This window comes from Salvelinus fontinalis, chromosome 8 (genome assembly GCF_029448725.1).
Source record: "Salvelinus fontinalis isolate EN_2023a chromosome 8, ASM2944872v1, whole genome shotgun sequence".
Taxonomy (NCBI): domain Eukaryota; kingdom Metazoa; phylum Chordata; class Actinopteri; order Salmoniformes; family Salmonidae; genus Salvelinus; species Salvelinus fontinalis.
Window position 1 is genome coordinate 41893817 of NC_074672.1, and position 21579 is coordinate 41915395.

Here is a 21579-nt window from a genome sequence, read left to right on the forward strand (position 1 = left end):
AAGTAAAAGTGCTATGTGAGAAAGATAACATTTAGGTCCCTTGCTCAGAACATGGTGGTTCCTTTTAACATGAGTCTTCAATATTCCCAGGTAAGAAGTTTTAGGTTGTAATTATAGGACTATTTCTCTCTACACGATTTGTATTTCATATACCTTTGACTATTGGATGTTCTTATAGGCACTTTAGTATTGCCAGTGTAACAGTATAGCTTCCGTCCCTCTCCTCGCTCTTACCTGGGCTTGAACCAGGAACACATCGACAACAGCCACCCTCGAAGCAGCGTTACCCATCGCTCCACAAAAGCCGCTGCCCTTGCAGAGCAAGGGGAATAACTACTCCAAGTCTCAGAGCGAGTGATGTTTGAAACGCTATTAGCGCGCATCCCGCTAACTAGCTAGCCATTTCACATCGGTTACACCAGCCTAATCTCGGGAGTTGATAGGCTTGAAGTCATAAACAGCGCAATGCTTTAAGCATTGCGAAGAGCTGCTGGCAAAACGCACGAAAGTGCTGTTTGTATGAATGCTTACGAGCCTGCTGGTGCCTACCATCGCTCAGTCAGACTGCTCTATCAAATCATAGACTTAATTATAACATAATAACACACAAATACGAGCCTTAGGTCATTAATATGGTCGAATCCGGAAACTATAATCTCAAACAAAACGTTTATTCTTTCAGTGAAATACGGAACCGTTCCGTATTTTATCTAACGGGTGGCATCCATAAGTCTACATATTCCTGTTACATTGCACAACCTTCAATGTTATGTCATAATTCTGGCAAATTAGTTCGCAACGAGCCAGGCAGCCCAAACTGTTGCATTTACCCTGACTCTGCGTGCAATGAACGCAAGAGAAATGACACAATTTCACCTGGTTAATATTGCCTGCTAACCTGGATTTCTTTTAGCTAAATATGCAGGTTTAAAAATATATACTTCTGTGTATTGATTTTAAGAAAGGCATTGATGTTTATGGTTAGGTACAGTCGTGTAACGATTGTTTTTTTTCGCAAATGCGCTTTTGTTAAATCATCCCCCGTTTGGCGACGTTGGTTGTCTTTGTTAGGAAGAAATAGTCTTCACACAGTTAGCAACGAGCCAGGCGGCCCAAACTGCTGCATATACCCTGACTCTGTTGCAAGAGAAGTTACACATTTTTCCTAGTAAAAAAAAAAAATCATGTTAGCAGGCAATATTAACTAAATATGCAGGTTTAAAAATATATACTTGTGTATTGATTTTAAGAAAGGCATAGATGTTTATGGTTAGGTACATGTTGGAGCAACGACAGTCCTTTTTCGCGAATGAGCACCGCATCGATTATACGGCAGGCAGGACACGCTATATAAATTAGTAATATCATCAACCATGTGTAGTTAACTAGTGATTATGATTGATTGTTTTTTATAAATTTAATGCTAGCTAGCAACTTACCTTGGCTTCTTAGTGCATTCGCGTATCAGGCGGGCTCCTCGTGGAGTGCAATGTAAAGTAGGTGGTTAGAGCGTTGGACTAGTTAACCGTAAGGTTGCAAGATTGAATCCCCGAGCTGACAAGGTAAAAATCTGTCGTTCTGCCCCTGAACAAGGCAGTTAACCCACTGTTCCTAGGCCGTCATTGAAAATAAGAATTTGTTCTAAACTGACTTGCCTAGTCAAATATAGGTGTAAAAAAAATGGGCCAAATCGGTGTCCAAAAATACAGATTTCCTTTTGTTATGAAAACTTGAAATCGCCCCTAATTAATCGGCCATTCCGATTAGCCTGTATGCCTACAATTTGGTGTTATTTTGAAGTGGACGGATATGAGGGTTTAATTGAGACTGCTTATAACAGTGGCCCCTATTGGCCAATTGTTGCCATTATTTTTGACCAAGTTACTCACGTCACAGCCTCTAGTTTGTGTGCAAAATTAGAAAAGAAGTGACCAATATATGCTTGTTATTTGACCAAGTCTAAAAAAATATATATATAAATACTAATTCCGACAATAACAATATTTATTTTAGAGTATCTTGAATATCTGAAAAAATGGCATGACATTATTTGAATAGTTAAATAGTTTCAAATGCCCCGTTCTTTATTAAATGTTTAGTGCGATCTGTTGAATCCAAAGGCACTGGGCTGTTGTCTGTGAGTCTAAGCTGTCTTGCTGTGCCGTATGACCTATAGATGCTAAGCCACTTTGTCAGGAGGGGATTACAGTGGTCTCTGTGTAACACCGTGTAGGTCCTGGGTTTCAATTACACACTAACGTCATGCTGGGTCTCTGTGTAACACCGTGTAGGTCCTGGGTTTCAATTACACGCTACACACTAACGTCATGCTGGGTCTCTGTGTAACACCGTGTAGGTCCTGGGTTTCAATTACACGCTACACACTAACGTCATGCTGGGTCTCTGTGTAACACCGTGTAGGTCCTGGGTTTCAATTACACGCTAGACACTAACGTCATGCTGGGTCTCTGTGTAACACCGTGTAGGTCCTGGGTTTCAATTACACGCTAGACACTAACGTCATGCTGGGTCTCTGTGTAACACCGTGTAGGTCCTGGGTTTCAATTACACGCTAGACACTAACGTCATGCTGGGTCTCTGTGGCTGCAGCCCCCCCCCCCCTTCCAACCACACACACACTTTACATTTTTACCCGCTACCTTTCCACAAAAGTGTCGGGAGCAGTTAGCTCTAACTGCCTAGCCTTAGGGACTTGTCTTGATGTGGGTACACATATTGTCTCCTTGTACTAATGGGTTATGTAGAGTTAGGCTAAATGGTGTCAGGGTTCTTCCTGTTTTTAGAATGTAAAAACCAGCTTGTCCCTGTCTTTACTTCCTATCTGTTGTGTTCTGCAGATTTGTGTCTAGATTTTATACGTTTGTTTGAGAGGTGAAGAACGCTATATGTGTTTAACAAGAATGTTTTCCCTCCAGCCATGGCTGACATTGTCCCTGTGGAAGTAGGCCTAAAGTTATCTTTCTCCATGGGCAGATTTGAAGAATACAGTTGTCATGGTATTGCTGTGTGGAATGCTTTACTGATAATCTGTTGATGTGGAATATTGTACATCTTCTGTGGACTGTGTATGGACTCAATACATTGGCAACGCACTTCTGCTAAACACGCAGTGGTATTCACATAATCTGAATGAAACATGCTCTTTGTGTACACGTGCCCCTTCTGTGGGTGTCATGATGTGGGAAATATTTGTTTTTGGACAAGATAGTTGTCACTGCTGATGGTAATGTATGACTAGAGCTGTGACGAGCTGTGAAATTTTGAATGCAAGTTATTGGTCAGCCAAATGACTGCGGTCACCAATATAATCGTTTGAAGAGTTATTTTTTTAAATATATATATATATATATATAGTTTATTTTTAAGATGCACAGTTTTCTCCTCTGCTCCTGACTGCAGGAAGAGGGGAGTTGCCCAGGCAACCAGCATCGTTTGCTACAACACCTTGCTTGTTTCAGCAAAGGGCGTCAAGTTTCACGTTGTAAATAGTCCACGTTACCACTGAAACGCACGGCCTTCAAATCTTCAGTCACCTGTTCGTTCCAAAAAATAAATACATGTACGTTTATTTTAATGAAGGTGTTCCCCCATTATTGTCGGTTACACGATTCCACAGTAATTATGCCAGTCCTATGTTTGACAGCATTTCGGGCTGTGTGTGTGTGTGTGTGTGTGTGTGTGTGAATCACTAGGTAATTTCTCTATCAGTAGTTTGTCACACTGAAATCATTTGGACACAAACACAATGTCTGGATGGCTGCAGGGCAGTGCCACCAGTCCCACGCCTGTTTACCTGTTACCATGGTAGCCCTGAAGAGGCCCATTGGTTTAATGGGTATTGTTTAGGGCTGATGGGAGCTGCAAAGCCTGCGGGGGGAAATACCCCCCCCCCCCCACACACACACACAAACAATAGTTTTAAACCTTTTTGGTTTTGAGGTTTACTCAATGTGTGAACTTCAAGTGTTCTGAATGATGCACTGTGTTTCTCCTTCGCGTGACATCTTGGTTGCTGTTTGCAAAGTCCAGTTGTCTATCTGCTGCATCTGGTCCCAGTGCAGTATGCTCTAAATTCATTTGTTTTTATTTAGTTGTACTGAATGGGACGAGCACGAGAGCACTGTGCCTTTTCCCGTACCTCCCCCATGCCCCACAGGCACACGGGTTCTGCTGAGGTCAGTGTAACACGCTGTTTATTGTGGTCAGCCAGAGAATGAGAGCTGTTCTCATCAATTCTACTCCTCTCAGGTACAGCGGGTAAGGCGTGTTGTCACGTGGATGGTGTGGTGTACAGGTGACGTGTGTTGGACAAGTGGAACACAGGGTTTGTCAAAAGAGAATTCCGTTGTGGTATGACATCATCTTAACTGGTATCTGTCATACAGAGCAGAACACTCCTCCCTCCTCCACCTCCTCGCAGCATGAGACTGTCCAGGGTTTAAATACTGATTGAACCCAGTCGTTAGTCAGGGAATCTGGGTGGGTGTGTTTTGTTGATCTAATGATGTCATCACCGTCATAGTTTCAGTTGTGAAAAGCACAAGTGTTTTTATGAGGGCGAATAGAATTAGTAACCGTGCCTCATAAAGGGAGAACAGCACCACATAGTGTTTTAGTAAGCCATCCTCTCTACCCACACAGTAAAGCAATCATTTGAAGCACGATAACTGTGGGTTTTAAGAGTTACCGAGTAGACGTCATGATATTGAGGCAGGGAGACGTAACGGAAGAGAGTGAAGAATGCAGAGTGAGGCCCTAGATGGGGGATGGGGAGCTGGAGGAGGGGGTTTCATTGAGTGGAATGTGGCTAGCCTCTGATCACCGCTGCTGGGTAGATTAAACTGGACAGTAGGCCACACAACACTGGAGTCATGGGCCAGAAGTTAGCTGGGCTGCCCCGCCAGGGACGAAGAGAGGGAACTAGTGCTGACCTACTGAGGGCCAGTGGAGAGGGGGAAGACAGCAGGGGAGAGGGAGATAAAGGGACGAGGGAGAGAGGGGGAACTAGTGCTGACCTACTGAGGGCCAGTGGAGAGGGGGAAGACAGCAGGGCAGAGGGAGATAAAGGGACGAGGGAGAGAGAGGGAACTAGTGCTGACCTACTGAGGGCCAGTGGAGAGGGGGAAGACAGCAGGGCAGAGGGAGATAAAGGGACGAGGGGGGGAACTAGTGCTGACCTACTGAGGGCCAGTGGAGAGGGGGAAGACAGCAGGGGAGAGGGAGATAAAGGGACGAGGGAGAGAGGGGGAACTAGTGCTGAGCTACTGAGGGCCAGTGGAGAGGGGGAAGACAGCAGGAAGGAGGGAGGGAACGGGAAACAAAATGCCAAAGGGACGTACAGGTGGTATTGTTTACCATGTTGGTCAAAGGGCAATGCCTTTTATGCGTTGTACTACTGTAACTTAGTGATGAGAGATTTCCTCCTAGCTGACATTATCTCGCTGTAGGGCTGGGCCTTATCCTCATCGTGATATGAATGTTGGAAATATGATTTCATCATTTCCTGATATTGACACTTTTTCTCCACATACTGCAGACTACCATGGTGAAGTTAAGTTTGGAGCTAATCTTATCAAATGGAGGCTGTTGATGTGCCACATGACCATGGTCACATAGGAATACACCTTATTCATATAGATAAATGCTAATTGACTTGGTCACATTCATCATATTGTTATCCAGGATGTGACAGGGATATTTGTCTGCAGTATAAAATGTTTATGTGATTTATACACTAACCTGTCCCTCAGAGCCCAGATCAAAGTGACAACTGGGCTCCCTGTCTCTGCAGAACCCCAGGAGGATGAGCGATGTCGTGAGGGAGACCGAGGTGTTCTGAGCCAGGCTGCATCACCAGTAAAGTCTTTGTTCAGGAGAATGAGCGACAGGGTTGCCCGGATAGGGAAGGGAATTACGAGCCCACGTGCCTGCTCCTCCCCCCCTTCCTCCCTTCTGTCTCCCCCCTCCTTACCCCTCGCCTTGGAGGCTGTGTGTACAGGCCGCAGCAGGAAGCTGAAATTCAGCACAGGCATGGCCCAGCAGCAGCATCATCATCAGTCCCCATCAGACAGCGGAGAGAGACAGGGCAGAGAGAACCAAGCCAGTCTGCATGAAAGGGGACAGAGGGCGAAGCAGAGACAGCAAGAGGCAGGGCGAGACTGAGGGAAGGACAGAGAGAAAGGGGCAGTGGGGTGGAGAGGGAGGGAGCTTGGTCAGCAGAAGTGAAATTAATGAAGTACAGTATGTTACAGTGATAACAAGGGACAGAGGGAGAAAGTCTGTTCTTTGTCAGTCTGTCTTACACAATAAAGTCTAATTAAAGAACGGAATGCATTGCCTGTGCACCTCTTAGAAGACTAAGCAGTGCAGAAAGATCACTCTACACTACAGTACTGTAATAATGCTGGAGATGTGAACAGTTGAAGAGTGATGACCTGCTAATTGATTTAAGATTCATTTGGAGTTTGTGAATGTTACTGGGCAACTTTTGGCTCATGAATGTGTTGTTGTACAACATGATATGAAATATATCATTGGAGCTTAAGCTTAGTCAGTGTTATTTTGTCCATCCTCTGGTCTGTGCTCCCTACTTCCCTTTGCCATAGACCTGGCTTCCCCCTCTCTTGCTCTCTCCCTCTCATTCTCCCCATTGCTCCCCCCCCCCCTCTCACACACTCTCCCCTGGAGGGGCAGGTAGCCTCGCGGTTAAGAGCATTGAGCCAGTAACCGAAAGCCGGCAAGGTGGAAATAACATCCGTTCTGCCCTTGAGCAAGACAGTTAACCCCCAACAACTGCTCCCAAGGCGCCGATATGGAGAACTTTGATTAGTGCAGCCCCCCGCACCTCTGATTGAGGGGTTGGGTTAAATGCAGAAGACACATTTACATTTAATGCTTAGAGTATCCCCTTTCCCTCTCCTGTTCTCTCCTGTTCCCTCTTCTCTCCTCTTCCCTCTTCTCTCCTCTTCCCTCTTCTCTCCTCTTCCCTCTTCTCTCCTCTTCTCTCCTGTTCCCTCTTCTCTCCTCTTCCCTCTTCTCTCCTGTTCTCTGTTCCCTCTCTTATCAGCGTACCACTCATTATATCTCAGCTGTACCAGGGAGGTATGTTCATTACTCACAGAATATAAACACTTTTTTTCACCCCTCCCCCTTCTTTTCATTATTTTAATAAGCACCGTCCCTCCCTCATCCCCACGCACTCCCTCCCCCGTTTTTATCGCTTTGTGCCTGGAACACCATGGTACTCACCATGTGTGGGATATCCAGGCCTGTCGTCAACTTATGAGACCGTTTCCAGAGCAGTTATTTTTGAGCAACATTCAGTCCAGAGCAGAACAGATACAGAACATTATTCCCTAGAGTTCAACACAAACCTAGTCATACAATATTAAAATGTACAGTCACTATATCCTCATTGATGTGTACAGTCACTGCATCCTCATTGACGTGTACAGTCACTGCATCCTCATTGACGTGTACAGTCACTGCATCCTCATTGACGTGTACAGTCACTGCATCCTCATTGACGTGTACAGTCACTGCATCCTCATTGACGTGTACAGTCACTGCATCCTCACTGACGTGTACAGTCACTGCATCCTCACTGACGTGTACAGTCACTGCATCCTCACTGACGTGTACAGTCACTGCATCCTCACTGACGTGTACAGTCACTGCATCCTCACTGACGTGTACAGTCACTGCATCCTCACTGACGTGTACAGTCACTGCATCCTCATTGACGTGTACAGTCACTGCATCCTCATTGACGTGTACAGTCACTGCATCCTCATTGACGTGTACAGTCACTGCATCCTCATTGACGTGTACAGTCACTGCATCCTCATTGACGTGTACAGTCACTGCATCCTCATTGACGTGTACAGTCACTGCATCCTCATTGACGTGTACAGTCACTGCATCCTCATTGACGTGTACAGTCACTGCATCCTCATTGACGTGCACAGTCACTGCATCCTCATTGACGTGCGCAGTCACTGCATCCTCACTGACGTGCGCAGTCACTGCATCCTCACTGACGTGCGCAGTCACTGCATCCTCACTGACGTGCGCAGTCACTGCATCCTTATTCCAGATCTACATTTGGATGCCTGACACATTGGTTGTTTTAGCTTCATTAACTCCCAATGTTCTGATGGTCATGACAGAACAGTAGATTTAGAATGTATGGCTCTGGGCTCTGGGTGATTGACAGTCCTGTTGTTATGTGAAGGTATTTGTTGTCACCTGATCATGGTGTCCCATTAACTCTGACATGGCCCTCTGCTTTGTCTGTGACCTAGCAACACACAGGATGTCCGATGGCTCCTCCAGGGATAATGTCACTGGGCAGCGCGGTGTTCAGTGCTAGGACCCTCCTTTTCCTGAGATATAGATATTGTAACGGTAGCTTTTTGGAAATACGATTTAGACTTAATATCTGACTGACATAGGGCCCTGTGTTTTGCGCAATCATGTGACATAGCAAAATGTTATCCTGTACTTTAAGCATCATCCAGAAATTTGAATTACACAAAAATTTTGAGCAATTGTCTAAGGATGTTGCTGGACCATCTGACATCAAATGAAAATGGGACAGTTTGATGAAAAAGATTTAAATAACATGTTTAAATCCGGGCATGTCACTAGTTTGCTCAAAACACAAGGCCCTATCTAAGGGCTAGGAGCTGATCACATGACCTGATTTAGGATAAACACTCCTGGCCCCGTATTTATGAAGCGCCTCAGAGTACAGTAGGAGTGCTGATCTATTATCCTGTCCATATAATCTTATTGTCTGACAGGCTAAATTGATTCCAACTCAGCATTTCTACTCTGAGAGGATTTTGACCTAAATAGTGAGTTTATGTGTTTGGGTAGAACAGACCATGCAGTCATTACGTTTTGTGTCTTTGGGTAGAACAGACCGTGCGGTCAGTAGGTTTTATGTGTTTGGGTAGAACAGACTGTGGTCAGTAGGTTTTATGTGTTTGGGTGGAACAGACCGTCGTCAGTAGGTTTTATGTGTTTGGGTAGAACAGACCGTGCGGTCAGTAGGTTTTATGTGTTTGGGTAGAACAGACCGTGGTCAGTAGGTTTTGTGTGTTTGGGTACAACAGACCACGTGGTCAGTAGGTTTTATGTGTTTGGGTAGAACAGACCGTGCGGTCAGTAGGTTTTATGTGTTTGGGTAGAACAGACCGTGGTCAGTAGGTTTTATGTGTTTGGGTAGAACAGACCGTGGTCAGTAGGTTTTGTGTGTTTGGGTACAACAGACCACGTGGTCAGTAGGTTTTATGTGTTTGGGTACAACAGACCACGTGGTCAGTAGGTTTTATGTGTTTGGGTACAACAGACCGTGCGGTCAGTAGGTTTTATGTGTTTGGGTAGAACAGACTGTGGTCAGTAGGTTTTATGTGTTTGGGTAGAACAGACCACGTGGTCGGTTGGGGAATGGAGGTGGACTGAGTTTGAACTCCTGAACTGAGAGCAGAGTCCCTACTTTAAACACCCTGTGGGGGTTGGAAATGCAATAGTATATTCCGTTCACAGTACATGTGTGTTCATTCTGCTCCTGTCTTTACCATCCTTTCTCTACTGACTATTCAAATCAGATGTTATTGGTCACATACACATGGCTAGCAGATGTTATTGGTCACATACACATGGCTAGCAGATGTTATTGGTCACATACACATGGCTAGCAGATGTTATTGGTCACATACACATGGCTAGCAGATGTTATTGGTCACATACACATGGCTAGCAGATGTTATTGGTCACATACACATGGCTAGCAGATGTTATTGGTCACATACACATGGCTAGCAGATGTTATTGGTCACATACACATGGCTAGCAGATGTTATTGGTCACATACACATGGCTAGCAGATGTTATTGGTCACATACACATGGCTAGCAGATGTTATTGGTCACATACACATGGCTAGCAGATGTTATTGGTCACAGACACATGGCTAGCAGATGTTATTGGTCACGTGGCTAGCAGATGTTATTGGTCACATACACATGGCTAGCAGATGTTATTGGTCACAGACACATGGCTAGCAGATGTTATTGGTCACGCGGCTAGCAGATGTTATTGGTCACGCGGCTAGCAGATGCTATTGGTCACGCGGCTAGCAGATGCTATTGGTCACGCGGCTAGCAGATGCTATTGGTCACGCGGCTAGCAGATGCTATTGGTCACGCGGCTAGCAGATGCTATTGGTCACGCGGCTAGCAGATGCTATTGGTCACGCGGCTAGCAGATGCTATTGGTCACGCGGCTAGCAGATGCTATTGGTCACGCGGCTAGCAGATGCTATTGGTCACGCGGCTAGCAGATGCTATTGGTCACGCGGCTAGCAGATGCTATTGGTCACGCGGCTAGCAGATGCTATTGGTCACATACACATAACTCTCACCCTGGAGGCCTTGTACCCGACCCTAACTCTCACCCTGGGGGCCTTGTACCCGACCCTAACTCTCACCCTGGGGGCCTTGTACCCGACCCTAACTCTCACCCTGGGGGACTTGTACCCGACCCTAACTCTCACCCTGGTGAGAGGGTTTACTTCCTACACAGTTATCACTGATTGGTTGGATTAATTATTAACTCGCATATGCTAACTTACTCAATTGCATTACTGAAGTTTGAGTCACCTTGAGCATAAAGGTGAACTCATATATACAGGTGAGATGTGTAGTTTATCAGCCAACCGTTGAACAAAATGTGGAGAGACTGATCAACTGTCTCAAGACACAGAGTGTGATGGTGACCCCGGTGGCCCGGCCCAGAGGTAACTGTGATATTATGACACTGACCCCCAAAGGGACACACCAAGACAGTCACAGATTATTAGTCTGGGTCCTGAGGCATTAGCTCCATAGTATTGACTATTTACGCTTGCTTTATCGACCATAGGAAACCCGTGGTGGCGGGTTGGAGGGATAACATTTAGGGAAGGTCTACTTTTTGATCAGGGGTGTGTGTGTGTGTAAAAGATTAGAAATTACACTTTAAAGCCTTGCTAGCTGCTCTAATGAGACAGAAAGCCTTGCTAGCTGCTCTAATGAGACTGAAAGCCTTGCTAGCTGCTCTAATGAGACTGAAAGCCTTGCTAGCTACTGTGAGACTGAAAGCCTTGCTAGCTGCTGTATTGAGACTGAAAGCCTTGCTAGCTGCTGTATTGAGACTGAAAGCCTTGCTAGCTACTGTGAGACTGAAAGCCTTGCTAGCTGCTCTAATGAGACTGAAAGCCTTGCTAGCTACTGTGAGACTGAAAGCCTTGCTAGCTGCTGTATTGAGACTGAAAGCCTTGCTAGCTGCTCTAATGAGACTGAAAGCCTTGCTAGCTGCTCTAATGAGACTGAAAGCCTTGCTAGCTACTGTGAGACTGAAAGCCTTGCTAGCTGCTGTAATGAGACTGAAAGCCTTGCTAGCTGCTCTAATGAGACTGAAAGCCTTGCTAGCTGCTCTAATGAGACTGAAAGCCTTGCTAGCTGCTGTATTGAGACTGAAAGCCTTGCTAGCTGCTCTAATGAGACTGAAAGCCTTGCTAGCTGCTCTAATGAGACTGAAAGCCTTGCTAGCTGCTCTAATGAGACTGAAAGCCTTGCTAGCTGCTGTATTGAGACTGAAAGCCTTGCTAGCTGCTCTAATGAGACTGAAAGCCTTGCTAGCTGCTCTAATGAGACTGAAAGCCTTGCTAGCTGCTCTAATGAGACTGAAAGCCTTGCTAGCTGCTCTAATGAGACTGAAAGCCTTGCTAGCTGCTCTAATGAGACTGAAAGCCTTGCTAGCTGCTCTAATGAGACTGAAAGCCTTGCTAGCTGCTCTAATGAGACTGAAAGCCTTGCTAGCTGCTCTAATGAGACTGAAAGCCTTGCTAGCTGCTCTAATGAGACTGAAAGCCTTGCTAGCTGCTCTAATGAGACTGAAAGCCTTGCTAGCTGCTCTAATGAGACTGAAAGCCTTGCTAGCTGCTCTAATGAGACTGAAAGCCTTGCTAGCTGCTCTAATGAGACTGAAAGCCTTGCTAGCTGCTCTAATGAGACTGAAAGCCTTGCTAGCTGCTCTAATGAGACTGAAAGCCTTGCTAGCTGCTCTAATGAGACTGAAAGCCTTGCTAGCTGCTGTATTGAGACTGAAAGCCTTGCTAGCTGCTCTAATGAGACTGAAAACCTTGCTAGCTGCTCTAATGAGACTGAAAACCTTGCTCAAGGGCACATCACCAGATTGCACCTAGCTCTGGAATTGGAACTAGCAACCTTTCGGTTACTGCCCCAACCTCTTAACTGCTATGCTACCACCCAGTTTTCACTCCCCTTTTCCACGTTTTGTTGCTATAGCCTGAATGTATTAAATGTTGTTTTGTCACTGGCCAACACACAATACCCCAAAATGAAAATCTGAAATGTCTTTAGTCAATAAGTATTCAACCCCTTTATTATGGCAAGCCTAAATAGATTCAGGAGTAAAAATTTGCTTAACAAGTCACATAAGTTGAATTAATGTTGTTTAACATGATTTTTGAATGACTACCTCATCTCTGTAACCCACACTCAAACAATTATCTGTAAAGTCCTTCAGTCGAGCAGTGATTTTCAAACAGATTCAACCACAAAGACAAGGGAGGTTTTCCAACGCCTCGCAAAGAAGGGCACCGATTGGTAGATGGGTCAAAATCAAGTATCCCTTTGAGCATGGTGAATTAATTCATTACACTTTGGATGGTGTATCAATACACCCAGTCACTACAAAGATACAGGCGTCTTTCCTGACTCAGTTGCCATGAGCCAAAGGTGACTTTAAAGCAGTCAGAATTTAATAGCTGTGATAGGAGAAATCTGAGGATGGATCAACAACATTGTAGTTACTCCACAATACTAACCTAACTGACAGAGTGAAAAGAAGAGAGCCTGTGCAAGATACAAATATTGTTTGTATCTTGTATCTTTAGTGACCTGTTTGCAACAAGTCACTAAAGTAAAACTTCAAAAGAATGAGGCAAAGCTACTAACTTTTTGTCCTGAATAGAAGGTGTTATGTTTGGGGCAAATCCAACACGACACATCACTGAGTACCACTCTACATATTTTCAAGCATAGTGGTGGATGCATCATGTTATCTGTATGCTTGTCATCGTTAAGGACTGGGGAGTTTTTCAGGATAAAAATGAAACAGAATGGAGCTAAGCATAGGCAAAATCCTAGTGGAAAACCTGGTTCAGTCTGCTTTCCAACAAACACAAGGCCAAATCTACACTGGAGTTGCTTACCAAGAAGGCAGTGAATGTTCATGAGTGGCCGAGTTAGTCTCAATTTAAATCTGCTTGAAAATCTTTTGCAAAACCTGGAAAATGGTTGGCTAGCAATGATCAACAACCAATTTGACAGAGCTTGAAGAATTGTTTTAATAATAATGGCAAAATGTTGCACAATCCAGGTGTGGAAAGCTCTTAGAGAATTACCCAGAAAGACTCACAGCTGTAATCGCTGCCAAAGGTGATTCTAACATGTATTGACTCAAGGGTGTGAAAACTTCTCTAATCAAGACATGTTAGTGTTTTTATTTTACATACATTTTTTTACAAATATTATAATTTTACTTCCACTTTGACACAGTAAATCTTTGACCCCAAAAAATTACAATTAAATCCATTTGAATCCCACTTCGTAACACAAGAAAATGTGTGAAAAGTCAAATCAGTGTGATAATTTATGAATGCCCTGCAGGCTTCCTCTGTGATTACATCATACAGATTAGCTGAGTTTGGATTAACATATCAGTGTGTGTTTTTGTGAAAATGTAAACCTATATTTTGTATGCATACAGTTGTAATGTCCAGACAGTAAGGAGGCAATGAACTTATGTTTCATGAGAACTGAAATGGGATACTCCTCTACACTTGATCCTTTGTTTTTCTGGTTGAGGGGAGGGGGGTATATCTGTCAACCTGAGGGCTGGAATCCTTATCGACAACCTGCCTGCACCCTATCCCAGAACACACACACACACACACACACACACACACACACACACACACACACACACACACACACACACACACACACACACACACACACACACACAGAGAGAGACAATTACTGATGATGCTTAGGTCCAAAGAGTTTATCCACATCACCTGAGCAAACTGCACAGTGTGTACATACACTACAACACACCACGACCTGGCCAGGGTTTTCGACTCTATCAATCACTGCATTCTCATCGGGCAGACTCTCAATAGCCTTGGTCTCTCAAATGACTGCCTAGCCTGGTTCACAAACTACTTCTCTGATAGAGTTCAGTGTGTCAAATTGGAGGGCCTGTTGTCCGGACCTCAAGCAGTCTCTATAGTGGTGCCCACAGGGTTCAATTCTCAGACCGACTCTCTTCTCTGTATACATCAATGATGTCGCTCTTGCTGCTGGTGATTTTCTGATCCACCTCTACACAGGCGACACCATTCTGTATACCTCTGGCCCTTCTTTGGACACTGTGTTAACTAACCTCCAGATGAGCTTCAGTGCCATACAACACTCCTTCCATGGCCTCCAACTGCTCTTAAATGCAAGTAAAACTAAATGCATGCTCTTCAAACTATTGCTGCCTGCACCCGCCCGCCCGTCCAGCATCACTACTCTGGACGGTTCTGACTTAGAATATGTGGACAACTATAAATACCTAGGTGTCTGGTTAGACTGTGAACTCTCCTTCCAGACTCACATTAAGCATCTCCAATCCAAAATTAAATCTAGAATCGGCTTCCTATTTTGCAACAAAAGCATCCTTCACTCATGCTGCCAAACATACCCTCGTAAAACTGACTATCCTACCAATCCTTGACTTCAGCGATGTCATTTACAAAATAGCCTCCAACACTCTATTTAGCAAATTGGATGCAGTCTATCACAGTGCCATCCATTTGGTCACCAAAGCCCCATATACTACCCACCACTGCGACCTGTATGTTCTCGTTGGCTGGCCCTGGCTTCATATTCGTCGCCAAACCCACTGTCTCCAGGTCATCTACAAGTCTTTGCTAGGTAAAGCCCCGCCTTATCTCAGCTCACTGGTCACCATAGCAGCACGCACTCGTAGCACGCGCTCCAGCAGGTATATCTCACTGGGCATCCTCAAAGCCAACTCCTCCTTTGGCCACCTTTACTTCCAGTTCTCTGCTGCCAATGACTGGAACGAATTGTAAAAATCAATGAAGCTGGAGACTCATATCTCCCTCACTAACTATAAGCATCAGCTGTCAGAGCAGCTTAACCATCATTGCACCTGTAAATAGCCCACCCAACTACCTCATCCCTGTGTAAAAAAAATAATATATTCTCCTTTGCACCCCAGTATCTCTACTTGCCCATTCATCATCTGCACATTTATCACTCGTGTCAATTGCTAAATTGTAATTATTTTGTCACTATGGCCTATTTATTGCCTTACCTCCCTAATCTTACTACATTTGCACACACTGTATACAGATTTTTCTATTGTGTTATTGACTATACGTTTGTTTATCGAATGTGTAACTCTGTGTTGTTGTTTGTGTCACACTGCTTTGCTTTATCTTAGCCAGGTCGCAGTTGTAAATGAGAGCTTGTTCTCAACTGTCCTACCTGGTTAAATAAAGGTGAAATAAAAATGTCATTCATTCTAGAACATACATACACTACAACACACTGTGGGATACGAGAACACGTCATTCATTCTAGAACATACATACACTACAACACACCGTGGGATACGAGAACACGTCATTCATTCTAGAACATACATACACTACAACACACTGTGGGATACGAGAACACGTCATTCATTCTAGAACATACATACACTACAACACACTGTGGGATACGAGAACACGTCATTCATTCTAGAACATACATACACTACAACACACCGTGGGATACGAGAACACGTCATTCATTCTAGAACATACATACACTACAACACACCGTGGGATACGAGAACACGTCATTCATTCTAGAACATACATACACTACAACACACCGTGGGATACGAGAACACGTCATTCATTCTAGAACATACATACACTACAACACACCGTGGGATACGAGAACACGTCATTCATTCTAGAACATACATACACTACAACACACCGTGGGATACGAGAACACGTCATTCATTCTAGAACATACATACACTACAACACACCGTGGGATACGAGAACACGTCATTCATTCTAGAACATACATACACTACAACACACCGTGGGATACGAGAACACGTCATTCATTCTAGAACATACATACACTACAACACACCGTGGGATACGAGAACACGTCATTCATTCTAGAGCATACATACACTACAACACACTGTGGGATACGAGAACACGTCATTCATTCTAGAACATACATACACTACAACACACTGTGGGATACGAGAACACGTCATTCATTCTAGAACATACATACACTACAACACACCGTGGGATACGAGAACACGTCATTCATTCTAGAGCATACATACACTACAACACACCGTGGGATACGAGAACACGTCATTCATTCTAGAACATACATACACTACAACACACTGTGGGATACGAGAACACGTCATTCATTCTAGAACATTCATACACTACAACACACCGTGGGATACGAGAACACGTCATTCATTCTAGAGCATACATACACTACAACACACTGTGGGATACGAGAACACGTCATTCATTCTAGAACATACATACACTACAACACACTGTGGGATACGAGAACACGTCATTCATTCTAGAACATACATACACTACAACACACCGTGGGATACGAGAACACGTCATTCATTCTAGAACATACATACACTACAACACACTGTGGGATACGAGAACACGTCATTCATTCTAGAACATACATACACTACAACACACCGGGGGGGGACTGGGGCACAACCCAGGAGGGAATTGAACGTTATGATATTAATGTTTGACATCCGTATGCTGGTGGTTAACCATTAGAGAGCCATGGCCCTGCTTCTCGCTCCTCTTAGACCTTTGATCGAGTCTTGATCCCTGTCCCTGCTCTAAGCCATGCTCAGGTGAAAGTCCAGGTATGTCTCAGAGCAGCACAGTTACTGTGAGTAAGCCTCTGAAGAATTCCAAAAGCCCTACCATGAGAGACCGGAGTCGACGTTAACATTTACTACACATGAAGAATAAGCCCAGGGAAGAGATGGGGAAAGCCCTGTAACAAGGCGAGGGAGATAAGACAAGATAAAGAAACCCTAGGCCTCAGGCTTGGAGCAACACCATCGCTTTTGCATAACTACAGTATAGTGTGAGGTAGAATGTCAGTAATGATTTATAGTTCCACCATAATGATCAGTGCGCATTTACGGTATGAGATTAGATCCTGTATCATGTGATATTGATAGGGTTCTGATGCATTGTTCTCTTCCCTCCCCCAGAGGAAGCCGACTACTCTGCGTTTGGTCTGGACTCTCTGACCCGTCCCAAGAAGACGGTCCTAGCGGCCATGTTGCTACGGCCTGATGCCAACCGGAAGAAGCCCCTTGTGATCATCAGCCTGCCCAGGGATTTCAGGCCCGTCTCCTCCATCATTGATGTGGATATCCTCCCTGAGACACACCGCCGGGTTCGCCTCTACAAGCACGGCCAGGAGAAACCGCTGGGCTTCTACATCCGAGACGGCTCCAGCGTCCGGGTCACGCCCCAGGGCCTGGAGAAGGTTCCTGGGATCTTCATCTCCCGCATGGTGCCTGGGGGCCTGGCTGAGAGCACTGGCCTGCTGGCTGTCAACGACGAGGTTCTGGAGGTCAACGGCATCGAGGTGCAAGGCAAGTCTCTGGACCAGGTGACAGACATGATGATCGCCAACAGCCACAACCTCATCGTGACTGTGAAACCGGCCAACCAGCGCAACAACATTGTAAGGAGTGGCGGAGGGGGCGGGGCAGCGTCCGGGAGCTCTGGGCACTCGTCCGACAGCGGCACCAGTTTCTACGGCTACTCCTCCCCGGGCACTGCCGTGGCCACGACTCCGGCACACATCATCCAGAACTTCCATCCAGAGGAGCTGGAGAGTGATGAGGATGATGAGGACCTGGTGATAGAGGTGGACGGAGAGGCCATGCCCATCCCACGGACCTCCTCGGCCAGCTGTACCATACCCTTCATTCCTCGCTACGTGCCTCATCTGGACCTCCGCACCACCAACGGAGCCCTGGCCTCCCACAACCGCTCCGGCTCACTGGGCACGCTCAGCACTGCCGACAGGGGCCTGGAGGGAAGGAGCTTAGAGGAGGAAGGCACCGTCATTACACTGTAAACACACGCTGTCGAGGTTGCACAGTATTTACGGGAACGCAAACACATAGTCTTACATACACTGAAGCGCACCCTCATGCATACACAAAGAACGACAACATCCACACATGCGTGCCATAGTATCGACACCGCCCTCCCTATGCTGTCTGACAGACACATTGATTACCATGGTGTTTTGTGTGGAGGAGGAAAGTGACTCTGCCTCGGAGAAAGGCCTCCGACTTCTCATTGACAACCAGAAAAAGCACTTGTTTCTATTTGGTGAGGTGGAGACTGTGTTTCTATGGTCTTCCACTTGAGGGCAGCAATGAGATGCTACACTGTTGTTTTTTCAATTTTGTGAACCATAGGAAAATACTGATTTTAATGACTGAACAAAATGAATGAATGATTGCAGATATCTTTAGGTTCTGACCTTTCCCTAGCTATTCTACCCTGGTTTGTTTGATAGAGGAAACTACATTTCACAATCTGCATTTGCCTTGTCACTTTGCAAATGACAACAACCACTCCCCTAGGCGATTACAGCTTGTGATTTGGGAACAAAAGTAATGGCTTCTATCCTACATGTTACCATACTAACTAACAGAGTAGAGGCCTGCAATAATACTCAGATTTTAGTCTGAGGAGAAACAATGTATATATGGGTCTCTCTTCATGGACCTTGACATGATTAACCACTATTCCTGTGTTCTCTCCCCAAGCTTTTAATGTTGATAATCACGAGAGAAAAAACTAGAAGCAATTTATGCGAAGCAACTGAACTTGCAAAATCTCTCCATTGTTAGAACTATAATTTTGTTATCATGGATTGTCATTCCTTGTATCCGTAGATCTGTCTATGGGTTTGAGAGTGGTTTCATTTCTCTAAACCCCATCCTTCAGCCATCTACCAAGATAGTGGCGGGGAGTCAGTTTTGTTTGAACCGCAGATTGCCGCTTTAAATATTTTCATGCGATTTCTTTTACTGTTTTATTTAAATCTAAACTGTTTCACTGTATGATTTTTTTTTATTTAGTTGAAAATAAATATCTCAATTGACCGTCACGGACCAACACCTCATCTGACAGGTGTGCTGTCACTGCCTGGATGAAGATCGGTCTTATTTTTCATCGAACTTCTCTTTCCTCACGACAAGGGCTATTTCCCCACTTTGTGTACATAGTGTGACAGAATGTGATTGTAAATGTGATTCCCTGAGAACTATGACGCTTCACTCATCTCAGCATGTTATCTCTCTCTCTCGCTGGCTCTCTCATCTGTCTGGTTTGGGAGGATGTATCTTTAACAACAGATGGTGGCTTTCCTAGTTTTCCATCTCTGAGTTCACTTGGATGTGGCCTGACTCATTCACATTTGAAGAGTGTCCTCACTTCATGTACAGTATTTATTCACTATTTCATTGTATATTTTTTTGGAGTAACCCTCAATCCGATCTTCAACAGAATGTGATACTGGTATAGATGAATAGTTGGACCGTGACACTAAGTACGACACAGATGTTACGTAACTTAGAGCTAGGACACTAATGAACCCAGCGAGGATGGATGGGACTGTTATAGATCCCTGTCTGCAGGAAGAAGTTAGATTATTTTGTCTTGCACACGCTCTCACACATACCGTCTCTGTGTTTGAGTAAGGTGGAGTTTGTCTAGTGCTATGCATTATGACTTGTATCAGGTGAGTACAGGTCTATTCCCACTTGTTCCTGGTCACATGATATCACCTGATGACTGTACCTACCTGTTCAGGAAGGTCAACACCAGCAAGTTCATTAGAATGTCAGGAGTGTAGAGTCAACAGACTTCCCCAAAACACTAGACAGGATAGTACTGCACTGCAGAACATCCTCATTCCAATAGATTGTAGTTTTATTCTGTGTGTTTAGTTGACAGGGAGCTGTTGTGAAGTATAATGGGAATTTAGACTAAGTCTGTACTCAACATGTAAACATTAATAGAAGCTAACAGACTCTACTGAGAGCAGATAGTGCATTGATGTCCATCATTTCTCTTATTGCTTTTTGCAATACACTCTGATGGGGAAGCAAAATGTACTGGGAACAGTTGCCTCACTCTCGCCCCTCCTCAGTCTGACTGCAATGGGTCTTACCTGCAGAAATACCTGATGAAAATCAGAAACACTGGATCACTGTAATCAGACATGCCGTCTACTCAGAGTAGGGTATCATGGGAACTCAACTCCCCTCTCCCTATCAGACATGCCATCTACTCAGAGTAGGGTATCATGGGAACTCAACTCCCCCTCCTTTTCATACTGTGAGGTACAGTACTACTCTATTCTCTATTATGGTACAGGGTGTAGAAGAGTTGGGATTGCTTTCTCTCTCTCCCTCTCATTCCAAACAGTTCTGGAACATTCACGGCACGATGAGTCACATTTTAGAATGGACATTTTTTCTTTTTATATATGTTAATTTATTATTGTTTTAACTACACAGGACATGGGGATCATAACCACAACAACTATTTATTTTATAATCACGTTTCAGTATATTCCTTTTCATTGCTAAGTCAGTAAACATTTTAATGCGTTATAACTGATCCACTGTGTTAATTAATGGTTTCATTTCATTTTCTAATCTGTTCCTTTTTTCTTTTTTTTTAAAGTGATTTTGTTGTTTTTTTTCTGTACAAGCAGCTTCTAGAGGTGCAGATTATGACACTTTTCCTGTACTGTGAATTTCTCTATTCCTGGGAGAGACCTGCATGTTTCAGAGAACACTAAACAGGCTTCGGAATTTGTTTTGTGTCTGTACCTTTGTTTTGACAGATAATGAGCAATGATTTTTGTTTGTCAGATAAATCAAGGTATAGATTTGTACTGAAAATTGTCAGTATTTTCTTATTGATAGTATATGATGTACATTTTTATCACATTTTAATGAAAAAGTAATAAAGAAATGTATGAATTTAGATGCACTTGTATAATTGTTGATTCCATGAGCTGGAAATATATTCAGTGATTGCCGCGTTTGTTTTATAAGTTTTGTTTAATGACTCGAAAATACAAAAACATGCATTTAAATAACTTGACAAATTTTTCAACAACCAAAATGAACAGAAAATGTGTAAGTTCGTATATCAGTCAGAGTATGATGGGACTAATGTTACAGAACCCAGTCAGACAGGCTAGATGGGATTAATGTTACAGAAGCCAGTCAGACAGGATGGATGAGACTGTTATAGAACCTAGTCTCCAGGAAGAAGTT

The 21579-nt window shown here is 44.4% G+C and overlaps 1 protein-coding gene across 1 annotated transcript in view; it reads left to right on the forward strand.

Moving 5' to 3' along the window:
* Window positions 1–21283, forward strand: part of LOC129861265 (partitioning defective 6 homolog beta-like) — a 29104-nt gene extending 7821 nt beyond the window's left edge. The window contains exon 3 of the mRNA XM_055932527.1: window positions 17467–21283. Within this exon, the coding sequence (XP_055788502.1) occupies window positions 17467–18347 (881 nt within the window). The 3' untranslated portion in view covers window positions 18348–21283. The remainder of the gene's footprint in view (window positions 1–17466) is intronic.
* The last annotated feature ends 296 nt before the right edge of the window (window positions 21284–21579 follow it).